This window comes from Haliotis rubra, unplaced genomic scaffold (genome assembly GCF_003918875.1).
Source record: "Haliotis rubra isolate DU_JTF1 unplaced genomic scaffold, ASM391887v1 Scf62, whole genome shotgun sequence".
NCBI lineage: Eukaryota > Metazoa > Mollusca > Gastropoda > Lepetellida > Haliotidae > Haliotis > Haliotis rubra.
Window position 1 is genome coordinate 1894249 of NW_025767324.1, and position 20703 is coordinate 1914951.

Consider the following 20703-nt stretch of genomic DNA (forward strand, 5'->3'; position numbering starts at 1 on the left):
TAGTGTATATAGTGAGAAGATAAGAAAGAAACTTTGTGGTTGCGTTACAAAATTGCCGCATGAAATGACTTTTCTAATTTTCTTAACACTGCCGACTCTATTGGCAATTTGTTCAACAAATTAAAGATTAATATGAAATAACAATCAAATTAGTGTTGAAGAGAGTATTCATTGCTAAATACGAAATAACGTTTGGCGGAGTTCAATACTGTTTACATAATTTCGGTGAAATCGTGAGTAAACTGATCGGCAGGTCGCATCAACTGAGCGTTACAAACTTTTGACTGGAAACGAACCTCGGCTGACAAAGAATGGATACGTATGTCATTAACGCCAAACTGCGACTCAATATAAGTGATATTTGCTGGAGTTAGGCAATTATATCGAAATCTAATGTCTGCACGATCGAAATAGCGTCACCCAGGAAGCCTCGGCTGTGACTGATCACACTGGTTATAATGGTTATACTGCAGTGATGGTTATTGTCATTTAATATTAACATGCTATCCCTCATACGATATTACTTTCAGAAAAAATTCCTTCCCATCATGGCATCGAAATTCTTGAAATTCCTATTTTGTAACCGAATCTCACTTGGAACAGATTATTGCTATTCCGAGAAAATACGTACGTGACCTTAATCTCTGTATATCAATCATGTGTACTGATGTTTTATCGCAAATGTCACATTTTTGCTACCATGTTTGCCACAACCAATTCGTTCACTTAAAGAAAACGATATGATTTAACTACCAATGCACACACGCATGCACACGCACACACATACATGTGCATTTGTGTATCTTGAACACAATAATGGAGATCCGTGTCATTTTGTTTTATAGCTGTGAATGTTTTAAGTCTCTCGTGACATGTGGTGGTGGTGGTGGAATTGGGTTTAATGTCGTGCTTGAGAATATTTCGCTCATATGACCCATGTGCATGTATGTGCGGCTGCTTGTACTAGCCCAGACTGAAGCTGGTTTTATAGTGTTAGCCCACTGAGATACCATGTCGCAGTGAAGCATGAATACTCCACTCAGACACATTATACTGACTCCGAGCTGACCAGTCCTTGTTGTACCCATTAATGCCGAGCGCCAGGCAGGGACCAACAAGTACCATATTTTAACGTCTTTTGGTATGACGCGGTCGGGGATCGAACCCGCGACCTTCCGCACTGACGCTCTAATCACTACGCCACGGAGGCGGTCCTCGTGGCATGTACATAAAAGGGAGTTAAGTATAAGGTTAGATCTTCTAAACTGTAGTGTGATGGCCTTGTGTACGAGACTTGGTCTCGTCGCTGTATGGCTGAAATAATACCATTTATGTGCATGAGTACGTGCGTGCGTGTGTGTTTCGCTACACTTATGTACTGAATGCAAGTTTCAGACCTGCACTTAATTTGGTCGTTTTTCAGATTAGACGTGTTTCGACCAACGACAGTTTCGTGTGAAGACTAATACAGAAATTCGACCGGCATTGTAAGAGTAAGTCCAAATGACGTGGGTGTGTGCGTGGGTGCGTGCGTGCATGCGTGCGTAAACCATTTCAATATGTTCCAAAATTCGAAATACCAAATTGTTGCAATATGTGACCTATTTGCACCGGAATTCTATTTCTTCTGTCTGTTTAATGCATTCAGCAACATCCGGCGTATCCCCTCCTACATATAATACTGAATCTTCACGGGAACTTCTTTTTTGAGCACAGTTGTTTGTTGCATACGTGAAGTTCGCAAATGATTGGCTAAACGACATATTTTAGAAGTCAAAAGAAACACAAACTGTTTCCCCTTGAAATGTCATGCTGGACAGGAGTTGCCTCCCTTGCTGGAGCACTAATTTCCGGGTACATAAAAAGCACACCACTTAAAATCAGATTTATTAATCCGTTAGGTTAGAGCCCTGCGTTAGATCTGACGACACAGCAACTGTAGGTCAGGGGCAGCGGGGTAGCCTAGTGGTTAAAGCGCTCGTTCGTTACGCCGAAGGTCCGGTTCGATTCCCCACATGGCTACAATGAGTGAAGCCCATTTCTAGAGTCCCCTGCCGAGATATTGCTGGAATATTGCTAAATGCGGCATGAAATCCAACTCACTCACTAGCTCCTGTGAAGGTCGCGTAAGATTATTATAGTATATTTACATAGCGCACATATCCACGCAACTGGTGCATGCTCAAGGCGCTGGTATTTTAGGGTGATTATTCACCCTCAGATGAACGCTGAGGGACACACAATCTGAATATATGGGTTCCTCAGCCAGTCAGATATCAGTTTCGAAAGCGCTTCAGACCTCGATTTTAACAGTGAGAGAGAATGAGTTTTACCTTGCATCAGCCATACAGCAACACTAATTCTTAAGTGGAAGGTATTCTATATTATAGTTAGAATTAAAATTGTTACAACAGTTTTTGCTTTGTTTTGTGTGATGTTTGACTCCACACTCAACAAAACTAAAGCTAAAAACTGCAGTCTGTAAATAATCTAGCACAGACCAGACATTCCAGTGACTGACATCTTGAGCATAGAGTTTGGGATAGGACATGCATCAACCAGTGGGCATGAGACACCGATCCTCCTAGCTGCCTCTTGCAAGCATGGCTTGATGAAGACCAATTCTAACGGGGACCTTCAGAGGTCCAAGTAACAAAATGACAGCACATCACATCAATGGTTTATTTGTACAGAAATATTGTATGAAAGTATGAAAAAAGTTCATTGGGTTAAGTACTGGCAATGGTAGGTCATGTAAACAAACTGACTAGTTTCACTTCTGTGGACCAATTAAATTTTTGACTGGTCGGTTCCCTTTGAACAATAGGGACATAACGATAATTATTAAAGCAAAAAATACTGGATTATAAACAAAGAAATGTTCACTGTTAGCTCTAGATGTGGAAGTCAATGTATGGGTGACCAAAGACTAGTATCTAATTTCATCACATGTTCATGTACAATAAATCAGTCCGTCTTCAAAGAAGCAATTGTTTCGGTAAATTATCTTCAAACTCCACAATTATCTTATCATAAAACTGTCAAAGAAAATTGAACAAACCTCAGGAAACTCAAACTGGGTGTTATTATATAATCTCTAGACTCTTCCCTCCAATAATACCGTAATAACTAGATACATCTTTAGAAGATTCCTATGTCATTGCTTCACTGATCTTGCATGCTGATTTTCTTACTTAGGGGTAGGTTATAACCAAATAGCCTGCATCCCATTGATCTGTGCATGTGAAGATAGTAGCTGCACGAAATGTCAGAAGTTGGAAGGAAACAAAGCACAGTGTGCAGGCCCTAAGTGTAAAAAATATCAGTAACTGACAAATGTTTTGCTAAAATAAATGTTAAGTGTGAGGAGATAATTCACTGAAACAACTTGATTTTGAACATGTAGAAAGGATTGCTCACTCCTCAGAATCATCATAACATTATTTAGGTGGTTGGTAGAGTTATTACAATATGATAAAGCTTTTCACACTGGCCAATGGATGATGAAACGAACGAACAAATGAATATTGCTTTACGCTGTATCAGCAATCTTCCAGCTATTTGTGGCGAGTGAGAAAACAAAGCCATCGAACTGATCCCACTATATACATCTGATTCATCTACAAATTTGACAGATAAACACAAAGTTTCCTTGGCTTCTCTTGGGTTTTTCCAACAAATTAATTTGGTATCCAAACTGTATGTACATGTATAAAAATATATACAAATACAAATATAGCACTATACAGAGATAATTTAAAATAACTTTATGGCAATATGTGTCACAAACTGGAAAGTATCATACAATGTAAAAATTACAAAATCAAGTGACTTTTGGCCAACAAATGATGCAGATATTGTCCGTACAAGTCAAAGAACCAGAACTTTTATTTGAATTTCAGCGAAACTTCAAAATTTGGTTCTATTTTAAAGAATTGAAAAGTTTTATGGTTCATTTGGCTCCAAGTTTAACAGCTACAAAATAGCCTCTGAGATCCAAATAATTGTTCAACATCAGGAGTATGTACTCTTTATTTTTTCAATATAAGAGTACTGGAAAACCTAAGAGTACATTTAGAGTACTGAATGGAAATTAATCGAGTATCATTAATCTTGTGTTTCATTTCATATATGAACAATAAAACAATACTTTTTCTGATAAATACGACTGTAAATGATTCTATTGCAATGGTGCGACTCTGCTACGTTTTCCAAAATATTTCCTACCGTATCTTGCATATTTTTCATCTGTACATACACCGATATGGCCCTTATCTGGAGCCCTGAGCTGTCAAGAAAACTGTACTATCTGATTCAGCAATCGAGGGTGTATTAAAGGGAACCTTTGATGGAGTATTTGGAACTGTATTAAACTAAGAAAAGCAGCATATCATTCCATAATCTACAGAAGGAAATACTGTACAATGGCAGTGGCATAAAACAGTGGTCCTTTGAGGGTAACATTTTGTTCAATACATGGCCACACACATCTACACAACTTTATCCTGTCATTTTTGTGTCTACAAACTCTTGCATAATGACAGAGTATCATTAACCATTAGAGCTATGATGATACATCGTAGTATTGATAATCGTGATACTTTATCTGACGATAAATATATCGATACTTTTGTTCGTATCGTGATATGTATCGTTGACCTTAATTTTGTTAATGTTCACTTGAAATTGACGGTTAAGTAAAAATTTACACTGTTACTTGCTATGAAAATATACTTTTTTAAAGAAAATAACTAAAGAAAGCATATTCTGATATGCATCGAATCGAATCGTTCCAAGATATCACGATACGTATCGTATCATCACACCTATATTAACCATGATAATACATGGGATCTAAAATGACTTTCAATACACAATATGGCCAAAATATTATCAATTTTATATAGGACATTTGACTATCCTTGAAGGACCAATACCAATGCCATCTTTGCACAGTGTGTTCATTGAGGTGATCATGAGTATCACGAATCCACCACAGCTTGTGTACCAAGATATCTCATACTGTTGTACAGTTTGTAAGATCATGTATTCAACAGCAAATAAAGCAAATTTTTAAAAAAAAGAAAAGATGTCTGTACAGTGGCTGAGCATAGTCAACTTTTCCAACACAAAATCATAGTTTCCTTCGGACTTTAGTCCATTCTTAGGCTGTATATGATATACCACATCGTGTATGAGTATTTTACCAAGTGTCCATGACATGAATCGGAAAAATACAAAGCTGGTGTGATGATTCGTATTGAAGGTGTTTTCTGATGGCGTCTCCTTTGTAAAAGAGGCCTCAATCCTTTATATTTAATAGAAGATAGACTAATTTGTCTTAGGTGAGTTTCTCGCTATTCTTTGATGGAAATGATTCCTTCACACAAATCTGAGGTTTTCATGCACAACATCCCAACCTTACTGTCAAGGTCCATTCAGTTTTGTGACAATTTACATGGTTAAAGCCACAGCCCAAACGTTTCTCAAAATACTGTTGAAGCAAAATGGTCAAATCACATCTTCCTTGTTCATCCACAAGCTCACTTCAAACGTCACTACTGTCAAACAGGACTTCAGAAGTCTACTGAAAATACACAGTCAAATCATCACTTGCCACAATCCACTCGGGTGATCCAAAAGATGAATGCAGCACAATACTTGGGAGCAATGTTAATGGGAGGTGGCAGGGAATCTTAAACAAACACAAGTCTTGTACATGGCTAAAACAGGCATGATGCACTCATTCTAAGTGTTGTTCATTCCCAAAAGGAGGCTTACATTACCCTGGTACTTTCAGTATCACCATTTTTCTTACTGTAAGCATCACTGTTTGTTTTCACTTCAAGTGGCACTCTTTGTTCTCACTTTAAGTGTTAATCTTTTTCCACATGAATCTCCTCGACAGTAGTTTAACACTAGCGTCATGAGCAGAACAGAAGTCCATTGTGGTTTAGCTACATAACGTATTAGTTTCTATCTTCTAGCCTCTGTGTAAAGCTTAATAGCTTCCTTGAAATTAGTCCTGTGGCAGTTTCATCTATGACCAGTTTGGTCTACACAGATCTGAGGTACTTCCAGCAAGGCCATACTGTAATTCAGTGGTCTTCTACTTCAATTAGCATTACTGACTTTGTGAGAAATCCAGTCGTCCTTCCAGAGAGTCAGTATTCTCATTACTTGAGGTTTTGTCGATCGTTGTTCCTAAGGGACACACTGATATCATGAAATATGAAGCAAGTCCTCCGTTTTTTGTCTCTTGGGGTCGGACACGCCATCTTCGTTGGTGATCACTGGAACTGGGAGGGGCTTGGGAGGGTATTTCTTGGCAAATGTGCTGTAGTGGGGAAGATACTTCAACACAAGCTCCTCGAAGAAGCCCCTCACAGTCTTACCAGCTTTACCAACTTCGGAATTTTCCTGGAAAAACAATGTGATGTGTGAAAATTTGCATTACTATTTACTTTCTATTCAAAAGCTAGTTGTGTGTTGAAAGTCTGGTTTAACAAGGGTTGGTGGTTCAAAATACCAGTCAGAACATAAAGAGTTCGTATCTTTCTTTTATTTCATACTACAGCTTCACAGTGTTCGGGACAAAGATCACTGAATCAACGATCCAGAGCTGGTTACAATCTCCATTAGAAATGAAATGACAAATACCTCACTAACACACTTGACAAGACACACCTAAAGGCAAGAATTTATGGATGTCAACTTCTTTATTTAGTTGGACACCACATTTCAGAGTATATTCTTACTCCTTCATCAGGTTATATGCATAAGATCATAGATGCCCCGAAATGTTATATCAATCAAAATTATGAGGTGACATCCATAAATCCTTGCCTTTATGTGTATCACTTCTAAATGTTGTTCAAAGACTCTATAAGACAAACCTAATCTTATCAACAGTATATTACCTGATTGTAGGTCGCACAGTTCAGGAAGACCAGTTTCACATCAGCTAGAAAGTCTTCTATACAGTTGTAATGGTTGAAGTGTTGCCGTGACAACTTGCACTTGATGGTGGTGAAATCCATGGGCACCTGGATGATCTTGTAATAGTTTGGAACCTGCAACAAAAGATGATATGTTTTACCACTTCTGGATAACAGCAACAGATGAAAAGTGTGGATTCCATAAAACCTAATCCAGGTAGACACATGATGTAATGGTTTGGTTCAGAACAATAGAGTTGTACTCTCTAACATGAGTGAGTGAGTGAGTTTAGTTTTACGCCCGCACTCAGCAATATTCAAGCTATATGGCGGCGGGCTGTAAATAATCGAGTCTGCACCAGTAAATCCAATGATCAACAGCATGAGCATCGATCTACGCAATTGGGAACCGATGACATGTGTCAAGTAGGTCAGCAAGCCTGACCACCCGATCCCGTAAGTAGCCTCGTACGACAAGCATGGGTTACTGAAGATCAATATTCTAACCCGGACCTTCACAGGTAAGAACACATAAACATTCCCATATTATGTTCACTATATAGACAGTGAATGTAGGGGAATTAAACATGTTTACATTTTCCTTCAGTTGTATTCAGTTCCAAGTAATAACAAAACTGAAATCTTGATGACTGGTTCAGAATTATCGATCTCATATGCAGACTACCATCATTGGCTTTTTACTTGCCCATAGCACAATGTAGTTGTCTCGGACTACTATACAAGCATAAGTATGAAGTCTGAGCTCCGAGAAGTCTGTGCATACCTGTTTGCTGACGGGTTCATGGAAGGCAACACTGCTGGGGTGACAGAACAACTCGAGCATCATCCTCTCACACACCTGGAACAGAGGAACATACGGTCAACATACATACACACAGTGAGTGAGTGAGTGAGTGAGTGAGTGAGTGAGTTTTACGCAGCACTCAGCAATATTCCAGCTATATGGCACTGGTCTGTTAATAATCAAGTCTAGACAAGACAAACCTGTGATCAACAGCATGACCATCGATCTACGCAAATAGGATATGATGACTTGTGTCAACGAGCCTGACCACCCGATCCCGGCAGTTGCCTCTTACGACAAGCATGGGTTACTGAAGATCAATTGTAACCCGGATCTTCACGGGTCACACACTTACTAACATGCATGTGGACAGTACATTACCGTACAGACCACCGACTCATAAGAACTTCTCGAGTCCCAGTGTAAGTGTTATATAAGACTAAATGATTTGTGGTGAAGATAGATGTTCAACCTTTAAGTTGTAAAGACAAAAGATCCCTAATATTAAACACTGAAGATTCAGAGGTCACTGTATTGAAATACTACGAACGCAAACTTCTTCATTTCAAAGAAACTATGTATGGCAACCTACCATTTTAATACTATAAAAGCTTTCATGACCTGTAATAATATACTGAGGGAAAAAAAAGCACAAGTGTTCCTGTGTTTTTTCCAGGTTTCTTCACAAGCGTTGTATCACATAGCTGTGATCCCTTATTTGTTTCCCTCAGTATACTCTCTGGGCAAGTCAAAACCAATTAATAAGCATGAAATTCGATCCCAGTCGTCTTCTTACCTTAATTTCCATTTCCCCTAAACCTCCTGGCGCCTTCCGTTTTGTGCCATTGCTGAGCAGCTCATCAGGCGTGGGACTGTTGATGCGGATATTGTCTCCCGTCACACACAGCGTACATACAAACACTCCGCTGCAATGATTGGATGAGCTCATTAGTCATCTGTGATCACAAATAAATCATATGACTATATGCGTGTTTGAAACACTTTCACATAGAATGTATGGACCAGACCTTTTGAGTGCTGAAACTTGGTTTCAAAAAGGAAAGGGATATACCCGATACCTAATATCATGTTCACTAAATAATGAGAAGGCTTAACAGATGTCATCATCGGGGTTGGTGAGACTGTTGAGCAGAAGAGAGAGACTGGTCAGGGATGATGAGAAGCCTTAACGGATGTCACCATCAGGGATGATGAGACTGATGAGAAGAAGAGAGAGACTGGTGAGAAGCCTCAACAGATGTCACTTATCAGGGATGATAAGAAGCCTTAACGAACGTCACTATCAGGGATGATGAGAAGAAGAGAGAGACTGGTGAGAAGACAACGGATGTCACTATCAGGGATGATGAGAAGCCTTAACAGATGTCACCATCAGGGATGATAAGAAGCCTTAACGGATGTCACCATCAGGGATGATGAGAAGCCATAACGGATGTCACCATGAGGGATGATGAGATTGGTGAAAGCCTTAACAGACGTCACCATCAGGAGCCTGCTTGAATTGGGGTGTCAAATAACCATAAATGGGCTAAGTATATATCTTGCCTGCAGGAAATTTGAAACACAACAATGTCATGCATCAAACTGACTCATTGCAAAACTTCTAAACACATGGGTGGGTCACATGCTTTGGCAAAACATATTTCGGAGTAGTGGTGTAAAGATGTGGCTATTAAGTACAGTATTGTGATACAAGTCTCATGATACATCACATCCATTTCCACTTCCTGTATCATAATACATGCAATTTATTTCAAGTTATACTTATATAAAATCATGTGAACAGAAAATGTTCAAGAACAAGTTTATGCAGATACTCTAGTATTTCCAAGTACATGTTTCTCCCATATATACCACCATCAAAAGTTTAGACTCACTTAAAGCACTCACTATATGTTATGTACATATTATGGTTAAATCAAAGATGAATTTCTCCACAAACTTGAGGGAAGTAACTTCAAACCTTATGCAGATGAATTTCACGAGGATCATGCATCAAATTGCTGAAAAAGCATGTGCAAATATCGTGCATGTGGACAGCTGCATTTTGGTACAAGGTTTTGTTAAGAATTCACCAATTTCCATGGAGCTTCTTCATTTACTGAACTCATGACAATAATCTATTCAACATTACGAACTTGTATTACAATACGTGTGTAAACAGTAAGTGGCTACATTTACACTAGTGAGTCAGTACTTTTGATGGGTAGTATAATATCCTCTATTTGCTATCAAAAATACAAAACAAACAGAAACCTGCTAATATGGAGGGAACACAAATTAAAAATATATAAATTCTGCTTTGGCATACGAATTGTGTTACATCTATAATTTTGAACTAAATATCATGGCTTTACTGTTGTGTCAACCCTCCATTTCATGTCTCTATAAAATCGAGTGCTTACTTTGGTACAGCGTTGAGAGGAGGGATGTGACACTGCAGATGGAACACACGGGGGCACGTGTCACAGCACAGAACCTCTCCACCATTGTGGCAGCAGGCACAGTAGTCCTCGTTTGGGTCGCTGAAGCTCATGTCTGGGAACATGGTGGTGGCACCGTTCTTCCCTGGTGACTCGACCGTTTTCTTGGTCAGCTGCGCCGCGTTGATTAGCTGTTTGTTGAGGTTGTTGGCAGTGAGAAGAGAAGCATCGATTTCTTCAAAAGTCTCTCCCAGTTCAAGCTCCATGGGTAATTTGTCCAATACGTCATCTAGATTCTTCTCGGCATCCTGAAGCAGAAGAGAGCTGAGCTATATACCCGACTCAAATATTTGAGTGAGTGAGTTTAGTTTTACGCCACACTCAGCAATATTCCAGCTATATGGAGGCAGTCTGTAAATAATCGAGTCTGGACCAGACATTCCAGTGATCAACAACATGAGTATCAACCTACGCTATTGGGATACGATGACATGTGTCAAGCAAGTCAGCAAGCCTGACCACTGGATCCCGTTAGTTGCCTCTTACGACAAGCATGGGTTACTGAAGATCAATTCTGACCAGGATCTTCACGGTTTCTGACTCAAATGTAAATAAAAATACAAGCAACCAACTAACTGAGACTGACAATCCGTTCCATTAAGATGATCCCTTCAGGCCAGCATAGGTGGCTAGGTATTAATTCTATCCTACCTCTTAATCAGACATTCTACAATGTCATGAACAAAAATAATATTTAGCAAGTCACTGTCAATAGCAAAACTTATATATAACGCTTATATTTTCTATATTATATATATAAATACGTCAACATCAACACTATGCTTGACTGTTGCTAAACAAGATAGCTGTATAAAATAAAAACTAAAATGCCCTAAAGAGTAAAAATATGCTGTCATGCTCTGTCAAGTATCCAATATACACTTGAAAATTCATCTTGTGATCAGAGTTACCTCCCTTTACTCACAAGCAAAGCATTATATTGCCAGCTCCTAAGCCAAGAAATGACAGGCTCATCCAACTGTCACTCAAGCTTGAATGCCTCAATATTTATTTGCAATAAGAATATCAACAGTTTTTAAAAATAACTTTTCAAATTGATCTGAAGTAAATTTACCAGTAAATTATTTCCTATTACTATTAACTGATATCAAAGTTTAATCAAATGACATTTACGACCAGTACATGCAACCATCACATCCAATGATTGTGTGGATCTGAGACTGGTTTGAAACATTTCCTGGACTTCTCAATTAGGATAAAATACCCTTGAGCTCCTTGTTCTATGAACATGTTACGCATGAAAACCTAAGATCTTAATTTACATCAGACTTTAGACTTTTCAGACCTTTTGCTATCAAAATCATCAGGAATAATACCTTTGCCTATCAAAATCATCTGGCTTTGAGACCTTTGACTACCAAGATCATCTAGAATTGAGACTGACTTAAAATTATCTAAAATATAGTAGTGGTGTAACGATTCATCGATACGCATCGACCCATGGGTCGCCGATACAATGAATCAATACAAAGTTTTACAATGCCGTATATCTAGATACGATACTTTAAATGGGCCACAATATATCGATGTTTAACTCTGAATATTGCCGAATCACGATATCTGTCAATAAAAAAGACTTACTTTTGTTTGATGATTAAAGTATATGCTTACTTATTTTCCCTTCATTAGTAAACGTTTTCTCGGAAATTCTTGCGTCGAGAACTGTGTCAGGCATGTGGTATTAACATTCACAAAGTCCGTGGATAAACGTAATTATCTCGTTTCCGAATGAACATTGAACAATGCTGGCGTAATTTGACGAAATACTTTAAAATGGTTTTATTTTTATCTTAAAGTGTTTTATAGTTGATGTTAGAACTAAAGATTTTAGTATCGTGATACGTATCGTATTGCCACCCTTATATCGGGATTCATATCGTATCGCAGCTTCAGTGCACAATACTTTGGCAATATATCGATGTGACTAAAATTTTAGTTTCGTATCGCAGGTTGTATGCCAATACCAGCACTAAAATATAGACCTTCAACTATCAAATCATCTAAGATTTAGACCTTCAACTAACAAATCATCTTGAATTAAAACCTTTGAACACAATAAATCACATGGAACTGAATACGGTGACAATAAGCATCAAAATTATTCTGTCTTTGAACAAGTGGTTAGGAAATTGTTACAGACATTTAACAGCTGAACTATTACCGACATATAAAGAGCCATGCTAAAAACAGCCATGCTTTGTGACATCAGCTGAGTAAAGCCCTCTTTCAAAGACGCACATCTTGACAAACGGTTATTGACAGAATATAAAACTGAAATCCAGGCCGCTAACAACGGTCATGCCATGCCGAAACTTGAACACTCTTTTACTTTATCGTCCATAATTTCCATGAGATCAGTGGGGGCACTCACTGGTGGGGGTACGGCGGAGGCAGCGGCAGCTGGGGGGTTATTTGCGGGGACAGGTGGTGCTCCAGGGCTAGTCGCGGGCGCTGGCTTGGGGGTGGACTGAAAAAGATGGTAAAAAAGTTGCATATAAAGTCAAGTGCATAAGCAGTCAGGGTTTGTTCTTTTATAACTACTGTTCCTATAAAAATATCAAGGAATGTATTGACATTGTTTGAGACTGGTTTTAGACAAGATCACTCTTATCTAAATGTATCAGACATTTTCTTAAAACAACCGTTAAAAAATCTAATTCAACTGAACTGTTATTCAAGTTAATTACAATTCAGCTGACGGTACAATTCAATACAACACATGGCGGTGGGGTATCCTACACAATGATCTATGCATTAACATTTTGGTATAAAAATGCCAAAAAGTCAATTATTTCAGAATCTAAATTTTTGTAATGTTTATGTTCTACGATATGTAAATATCACTTATGAAAATACAAAGTAGAGAATGACTGAATATTGCTTCATGCCACGCCAGCAGTTTTCCAGCTATTTGTGGCTGCACAAAACAGAGAAAACATAGTTACAACTACTCAAATATTGGCATCATCTGCAGACACATTTCATGCACAAAGCTTAACAAGCAAAAAGAAAACTGGGGTACTTTCCTACAGTGATTCTAAATGTTCATATAGTGATGAAATACTTTTATACATGTAACCAAAGTTACATAAAACCTAATAAAAATACACATCACTCAAATGATGATAAAATACACAATGTCTAAAAATAACTAAAATTAATCTGTTCAGGGATTGTTTCTTTGACATAAAACCTGAATGAATAATACCGACATAATGCAGACTTACTTACCTTTAAGCACTTTCAGGATTATAGCAAATCCTTACATGTTGAATTACATATAATTTTTATTTACAGTCATAAATATTGATAACAGGTTTAGTTTCATACAATGGCCAAGGCAATAGATAACACGAGAACAGTGATATATGCCCACCACTACAGTAGGGGTCCCTGGTGAATATATATACACTGCAGGGAAAGAAACCTTTCAAAAGTCCCCACTAGACCACAGGACCAGTGAGTGGACAATAATTAGTGGTCCTGCCTGTACTTCACTGGTCCGAGATAACATTCGTACATTTACTTAACTATCAATACAAAATTCATTCCCACTGCAAACATATCATTTTGTGGTCCTGATAAATTTGTACTTGCCAGGGACCACAGGACCAGCGTATATTTCGTCCACTGCACTGAAAACCCCTTTAGTCTAGATATCAAAATTGTCCACAAAACTCTACCACAGGTGAAGCTACTAAATCTACACACCGAGTTAACAAAATTATTTGTGCAGTTAATGCACTGCCGCAACGAATGCGCATGTGCTTCAGTCACACAACAATACCAACTTAGGACACTTAACGACAGATTGCGAATGTAGGTGTACCCCAAATATTCTTGAGTACTGATGCTCACCCCTGAGCAAGATGAAGATGTCTTTTCTCCCTTGACTTCTGCTCCTGTAATGACACAGTCCATCTCAAAGCTTGATCGTCTCTCCTGTTTGATGCTCACACCACTGTAAAGCAAATCAGAATTTTATCATCAAGATCATGCTATCAGTAACACAATTATTATAAACAGCATTTAATCATATTTAATCACGACTTTGCTAAACATCTGCATGTTGTACCTACCCTGGCAGTGTGCTGTTCTCATTACTGGAAGGTCTCTGGGCAGATGCCGATCCCGAGGAACCAGCTGAAGAGGGACGGCTGCCATTGTTGCTGTTGCCGCTGCTACTGTTGTTCGGTGGAGTGCTGCTCTGGTTCGGACTTCGGATCAGTGGAGGAGGACCTGGTCAAATTTAACATGGATTATAAATGTGCTAGATGAAAGGCTTGAGTTTGCAGTGAACATAAGGTCAGATCCATGTTAATATACAGGTCTGAGTACCCATTCCTACACCAATATAACTTGTAAAGCAAGGCATATACAGAGATGCCAACCCTTATTTAGCCCAATTAGTATTTTTGGCCAAAAACTGATGCACAAATTAGTATTTTGGGGCCAAAATTAGCATTTACTTTTCCAAAGAATTTTCATATTCAAAACAAATAATAGAAAGATAGTCAAAGAACTTGTTATAACATTGTACTCACCTAAATCACTAGTAAGTATCCAAATATAGCTTGATACTGAATAAAATGTGGTTGAAATTTATTGTGTCTGGTATGTATGCTATATGATATTTTACTGCTATCACAGTCGCGTATTTTGTGTTGCGTTTTTGTAACGAATACGATAAAATCGTATGGGTTGGCATCTCTGCATATATTGTGATACAGATACAGGGGATGTAAACTGATGTATTGTAACTTGGGCCTGCGATACTGTATTGCTGTATCATACCACTGCTGACTGATATTACACCTGACAATCCACATCACTGCATGAAATTAATCCCCAAGCCTACTACCTCAGGGCTCCAGATAAGGGCCGTATCGGCGATGTACGGATAAAATATATGCACGATACGGTAGGAAATAATTTAGAAAACGTAGCAGATACGCACCACAGCAATGGTGTACGGTCTTAGAATCATTTACAGACGTATTTATCTGAAAGCGTATTGTTTTATTGTTTATGGACCTGTTTACACAAGACTAGCAATGTTGTGGTGCATATATGAAACGAAACACAAGATTACTGATAGTCCATTAACTTCCATTCAGTACTCTAATGTACACTTAAGGTTTTCCAGTACTCAGTATTGAACAAATAAGGAGTACGTACTCCTGATGTTGAAAAATTATCTGGAGCCCTGCTACCTAATCCTCTAAATCAACTTCAGACAGACAGTCAAAACAACCAAAATAACCCCCAATCTCCCCATTTACAAAACCAAGTTAAAACATGGTCCTATGAATTTCTTGAAATGTTTCAGTGAATTTACCTCTGCTTGCTTGAGAGTGTTGTTGTTGTTGCAGTTGTTGTTGTTGCTGCTGTTGCTGAAGCTGAATCTTAAACTGAGTGTTGACCGTCTGGGTAGGTTGCTGGCTATGCTGGGAGTTCGCATAAACACTCTGCTGTGTGGCGGGACGATGTTGCAGCCTCATTGGTTGAAATGGTTGCTGCTGCTGCTGCTGCTGTTGGTGCTGGTATGCACGCTGCATGTTTAGAGTTTGAACGTTCAGATTTGCCACTTGCTGTTGCCTTGGCCAGCCATTATTCTGTGCAGTGCTCATTCTCATTTGAGACACCAGGTTGGAGACACTGGTAGGTACTCCAGACTGTTGCTGCTGGGCATGATTTTGTTGCTTCTGCTGCAGAAGTGACTGCATGTGGGGATTGTTGCTGATGTGATTAGCAGCCTGCTGGAGAGCTAGCAACATCTTTTGACGTTTGACCTTGTCGTGTTCGGCAAGAATCTGGTTGGTGCTATATGCAGGAGGATTGGGGTAGGAATGTTGACTCGGAGCAGATTGATTGGAGTTGTTTTTGTCTTGGGGATGGTAACGTGAATTGTTCACAAAGATCGCACCAAATCGGTGGAGATTAGCGAAAAGAAACTGATTGTCATGTTTGTACTGTACAACAAACTGACTCTTTACTGTCTGAGCTTCTATGGGGCTGGTATAAATCCTACCACATTCTTTCAAGACCAATGCCTCAGAAGACAATAATGCCATGTTGCTTCCCTCTTTCATAATCTCTTGTAAAAAGCTGGAGCAATATTCATACTTCCCAAGAATCTTGTTAAGTTCTATTGATTCCTTAGACAATTTCTTTGCCATGGCTTCACAAGCCGTCTTAACATTCTGAAGCAACTGCCTTGCACTCTGAATAATCTGCTTGATCAGCAAATCTGCCTGAGATTGTACTGCTTTTACAATCTGTGAATGTTGATCTTTCACCTGTTGAATCTTGGACTCAATGACCTGATGAACTTGACCTAGTTTCTTTGCTCGCTCTGACATGTGAAACATGTGATCTTGTAGCAACTTCTTGTAATTTGCCGCAGCAACATCTAGAAACTGATATTTGTGGTCCTTATGCTCCACAAGCTGACAATCTCGACATGTGAGAATATCGCACGATTCACAGAAGAACATAAGCTTTTCTTGTTTGTGTTGTTTACAGTACAGTGAAGATTCTGTCTGCTTGCCGGTGTCGGAAACAGGGGCCTCTTCTTTCGGGACAATCTTGTGGTCCTTTGTGACACGGACCCGTCTGTGTGCTGTCACACATTGTTCACATAGCCACTCCATGCACTCCAGGCAGAAGGAGGTCCCGATCTCCTTCTCCTCACACGCTGTGCATTCATGGATGCTCGTCTCTCCATCAACAGTTTCTTCGGGTTTGGCATCCTTCTGTAGCTGCTCATGGACAAAGAGATTGTCGCATAGGTTGGCGGGATCGTATGTTTTCTCACAGCAAGGACACTTTTGAACTGGAAAATAAACATGAGACGGTGAAAAACAGTGAAACACGGACATGAGGCAGTGGAAAGAGTGAAACATGGACACTTGTTCTCAGGCAACGGTCACAATGCTCTACTATGAACCAAAAATACTACATTCTACTTGCCAAACATTTACCATTTTGGGGAGGTCCCCCAAAAAGGGACATTATGATACCATGACTTGAAACTAGTCAGCTAACGCCACACACTGGATCTATATGACCGAGTTCTATAAATAATGCAGACCATGCCAGAATGTTTTTTACACTGCTTTTAGCAATATTCCAGCAATATCACAGCTGGGGACACCAGAAATGGGCTTCACACATTGTACCCATGTGGGGAATCGAACCCTGGTCTTCGGTGTGACAAGCTGACACCTTAACCACTAGGCTTCCCAACTGCCACAGACCATACCAGACAATGCAATGATTCATCTACGTAACTGGGACGTGATAACATGCATAAGTAATCGCCATCACCAAGTCTGAGCTACCTCGATTACAAGCATGGATTACTGAAGATCAATTCTAACCAAGATCTTCACTCCTTGAATATTTGAGACAATGTTGTGACATCACAATATGCAGTTTTTTTTCAAGAATGCAATAAATATGGACAAGTCATCCCATGTGATATCTGGATGAGTGAGTATGGTTTTACGCCACTTGTAGGAATATTCCAGCAATATCACCGTGACACAAGAAATGGGCTTCACACATATTAGCAATGTACCCATGTGTGGAATAAAAACCTGGGCCTTCAACGTGACAAACCAACACTTTAACCACAAGGCTACCCCACTGCCAGCATGAATACTGACACAGGCTTTCAGAACATGATAAGAACTGCAATGTTTTGACTTCATAAATCATTCAGATTTTCCATGTTTTACTGGACATCCCAACAAGAATCTAACAAACATGGTCGAATGACGGAAAGATTTCTGCCTGTAATCCCCATTTTTGAAAATAATAATAATTTTTTATCATTCTATGCCTAAGAATAGATGGTTTTTTACATTTCATATTGTTCAAAACATTATGTAGATATTTCAATAGTGACTTTATTGTCGAGATAACTTTCCCTTAAATTTTATTTCCACGACAACACCATTTGGACATTTCAAGCAGGAGTTAAGGTGGAACTCATCAGACTGACAACTGTCATGTGACACACAGTGAGTGAGATTAGTTTTTATGTCGCACTCAGCAATATTCCAGCTATATGGCGGCGGGCTGATCGTAATTGAATCTGAACCAGACAATCCAGTGATCAACAGCATGAGCATCAATCTACGCAATCCGGAACCTATGACATGTGTCAACCAAGTCAGTGAGCCTGAATAGTGTGATCAATGACAGATTTTATCACAATCTCTTCAATTCACTTTGGAGTAAAGAAAACTTTCCCCTGGAGTTCATCCTCCTTGAGTTAGTGAGCGAGTTTACTTTTATGCCGCTTTCAGCAATATTCCAGCCATATCATCCCTTACAAGATCACAGCTGGCTTTCAATCAATCACGTTTTCAATTGGAGGATAATTAAATGTGGAATGAGCATGTTGGCTGGTCACAGGTAGTGAAAACCATCTGTCCACAAATACATTTAATTGTCAAAAACATTTTATTTGAACCCATGGCATTTCTATCATGGTAAGAAATGAATTTAATGTCAAGAATAGCTGGAGACTGGATAATAGAAATAACTTGGAATTGCATTCATGTTGTTTAAAACCACCCAAAAAATACACGAAAAACATTGTCAATGAGGAAATCAGAATGGATAATACCTATCTGTATGTATGCATAGAAATTATTTGTAGATATATTCTGCTTGCACACTAAGCATACTCTGGTTAAAACCCCATGTTGAATTAAACAGTGAAAACCAGGTTCAACAATGAAATTTACATTAAATCATGAACTATTCTTTCAATCATTATATAATTATGTTACATTGCACTAGATAGATACACATAATTATACAGCCATATCAATTATCATGATTATATGTCCAGTTGAGGTAGAAATGATGAGATTATTATTTGTTGTCATATTTTCATAAAGAAATATCATTTCCTCCATCATTCCAAAGTTACAAGACTTTTACAGTAGTTTAAAACATGCTAGATGAAATAACACGAATAAATGAATGTTGTAAGGAGCTGTGAGTAGGACACTTTTCAATCTCGTAGCGACGCCCTCCCACCAACAGTGTGTGGAGCCGGGATCCCCGGTGTGCAAGTGCGCGAAATCGACCGACAACCATGAACGATCGTCTTATAAATATGCAGCCTGTGTTCGCTCCAATAGTTTGATTTCTTACGCACAAAACCTGAAATAAGCACATGGTCTGCTTACAATCGATTATAATCGATTTGAAACAAATCCGCCGTAAAAGTGCAAAGTAACAAGATTCCGACCAAACCATGATGACCGATGTCTTCGCGGTATAGCGAGGACCATATGCAATGTCGATAAAATCAACAAAATTGACTGAAAATGTGGTGGTGAATTATTTGTACTGCAAGTACCTGCATCAACAGTGATGGGTCCATTGATTTCTTGGTCATCCTTCTTTGGTAAAACACAATCAGGACACAGAGAATGGAGGCACGGCAAAAGTTTAGGAAGACATTTCGTCTCAGAGAAAAGCTTGCTACAGCGGGCGCATGCTTGAAGAAAATCCACCGGAGACTTTTCTTGAATATCACTCTCGTCTGATGGCACTGTTATAACTTCATCTTCGGCTGTTACTATCTTTTCCTCGCATTTCTCTGGCCCAGTATATTCACCCGGGCTATCACTAGGTTGGTCCATTGATGAAGCGGGCTCCGCCATTATGACTGAGAGCGCGAAAGTATGAAATTATCTCCCCTTGCTATAAGCTCTGTTGACTGGATGACCTATTTCGAGCTGGATGGACGTCTGCGCAGGGTTGAACCGTCGCCAAGCAGAGCTCCTATCAGAATGCCCATCCTACGTTCGTCACACGGGTTCCCACTACGGCATAACCAGATCTATCCAGTTTATTTGGATTGAACCGGTTCTAGCCGGTTTAATCCACATTACTCTGGATGGTAAATCAAAATAGTTTGTCATCCTCCATGAGTCATATTTATTCACAGACGAGTGATTAATGGATAAACAGATCCGGGTTGGGCCGGTTTTTGAAATATTTTGGGCGCGTATAAAACGGATGAATTTGAGACCTACAAGCATATATGTGTATAGTCCTCTTACACCAAGATTATTATATCATCCCAAGGGATCACTTCACTTTATCAATGCAGAAATAACACTGAGTCAATATTGACGTCATGTTGAGTCATCGTTAGGTTACGCAAGAATCAGGCCACATATATATACTTCGTTTTAGTTGAATGGTTGTTTTTATTTAGGCCCTTTCACAGCCAAACATTCATGTAGGCGTGTATATTACGTTGTCATTTTTCTAATCGAATGATGTTAGAAGGTTGTGTAGGTGTCAGAACAAAGATTAAACCAGAACGAATCACTTCCCTCGTCCATTCTCCCTGAACAGAATACACGTATTGTCGATAGGGTTAGTTGGGTCCGGTTACATT

The 20703-nt window shown here is 39.1% G+C and overlaps 1 protein-coding gene across 2 annotated transcripts; it reads right to left on the reverse strand.

Annotated features, from left to right (window-relative positions):
• Window positions 1-4674: 4674 nt before the first annotated feature.
• Window positions 4675-20127, reverse strand: LOC124256133 (E3 ubiquitin-protein ligase TRIM33-like). 2 transcript variants are annotated; one of them, XM_046690087.1, is made up of 10 exons: window positions 19651-20127; window positions 15607-17103; window positions 14348-14507; window positions 14127-14229; window positions 12598-12735; window positions 10170-10495; window positions 8540-8669; window positions 7723-7797; window positions 6921-7073; window positions 4675-6420 (listed from the first exon to the last, which is right to left on the reverse strand). In XM_046690087.1, the coding sequence occupies exons 1-10, from the start codon at window positions 19955-19957 to the stop codon at window positions 6223-6225; spliced, it is 3087 nt and encodes a 1028-aa protein (XP_046546043.1). In that variant the 5' UTR covers window positions 19958-20127; the 3' UTR covers window positions 4675-6222. The 2 variants fall into 2 exon arrangements, with proteins under 2 accessions (XP_046546043.1, XP_046546045.1); XM_046690089.1 differs by having other exon boundaries at window positions 12640-12735; window positions 19651-20126.
• Between the last annotated feature and the right edge of the window lie 576 nt (window positions 20128-20703).

Coding starts and splice junctions, on each gene's coding strand:
- LOC124256133 (XM_046690087.1), bottom strand. CDS start 19,957: ATGGCGGAGCCCGCTTCATCAATGGACCAACCTAGTGATAGCCCGGGT. Junction 14,230..14,347: donor GAGAACAGCACACTGCCAGG/GTAGGTACAACA, acceptor TTTGCTTTACAG/TGGTGTGAGCATCAAACAGG. Junction 6,421..6,920: donor ACTGTGCGACCTACAATCAG/GTAATATACTGT, acceptor TTGTTTTTCCAG/GAAAATTCCGAAGTTGGTAA.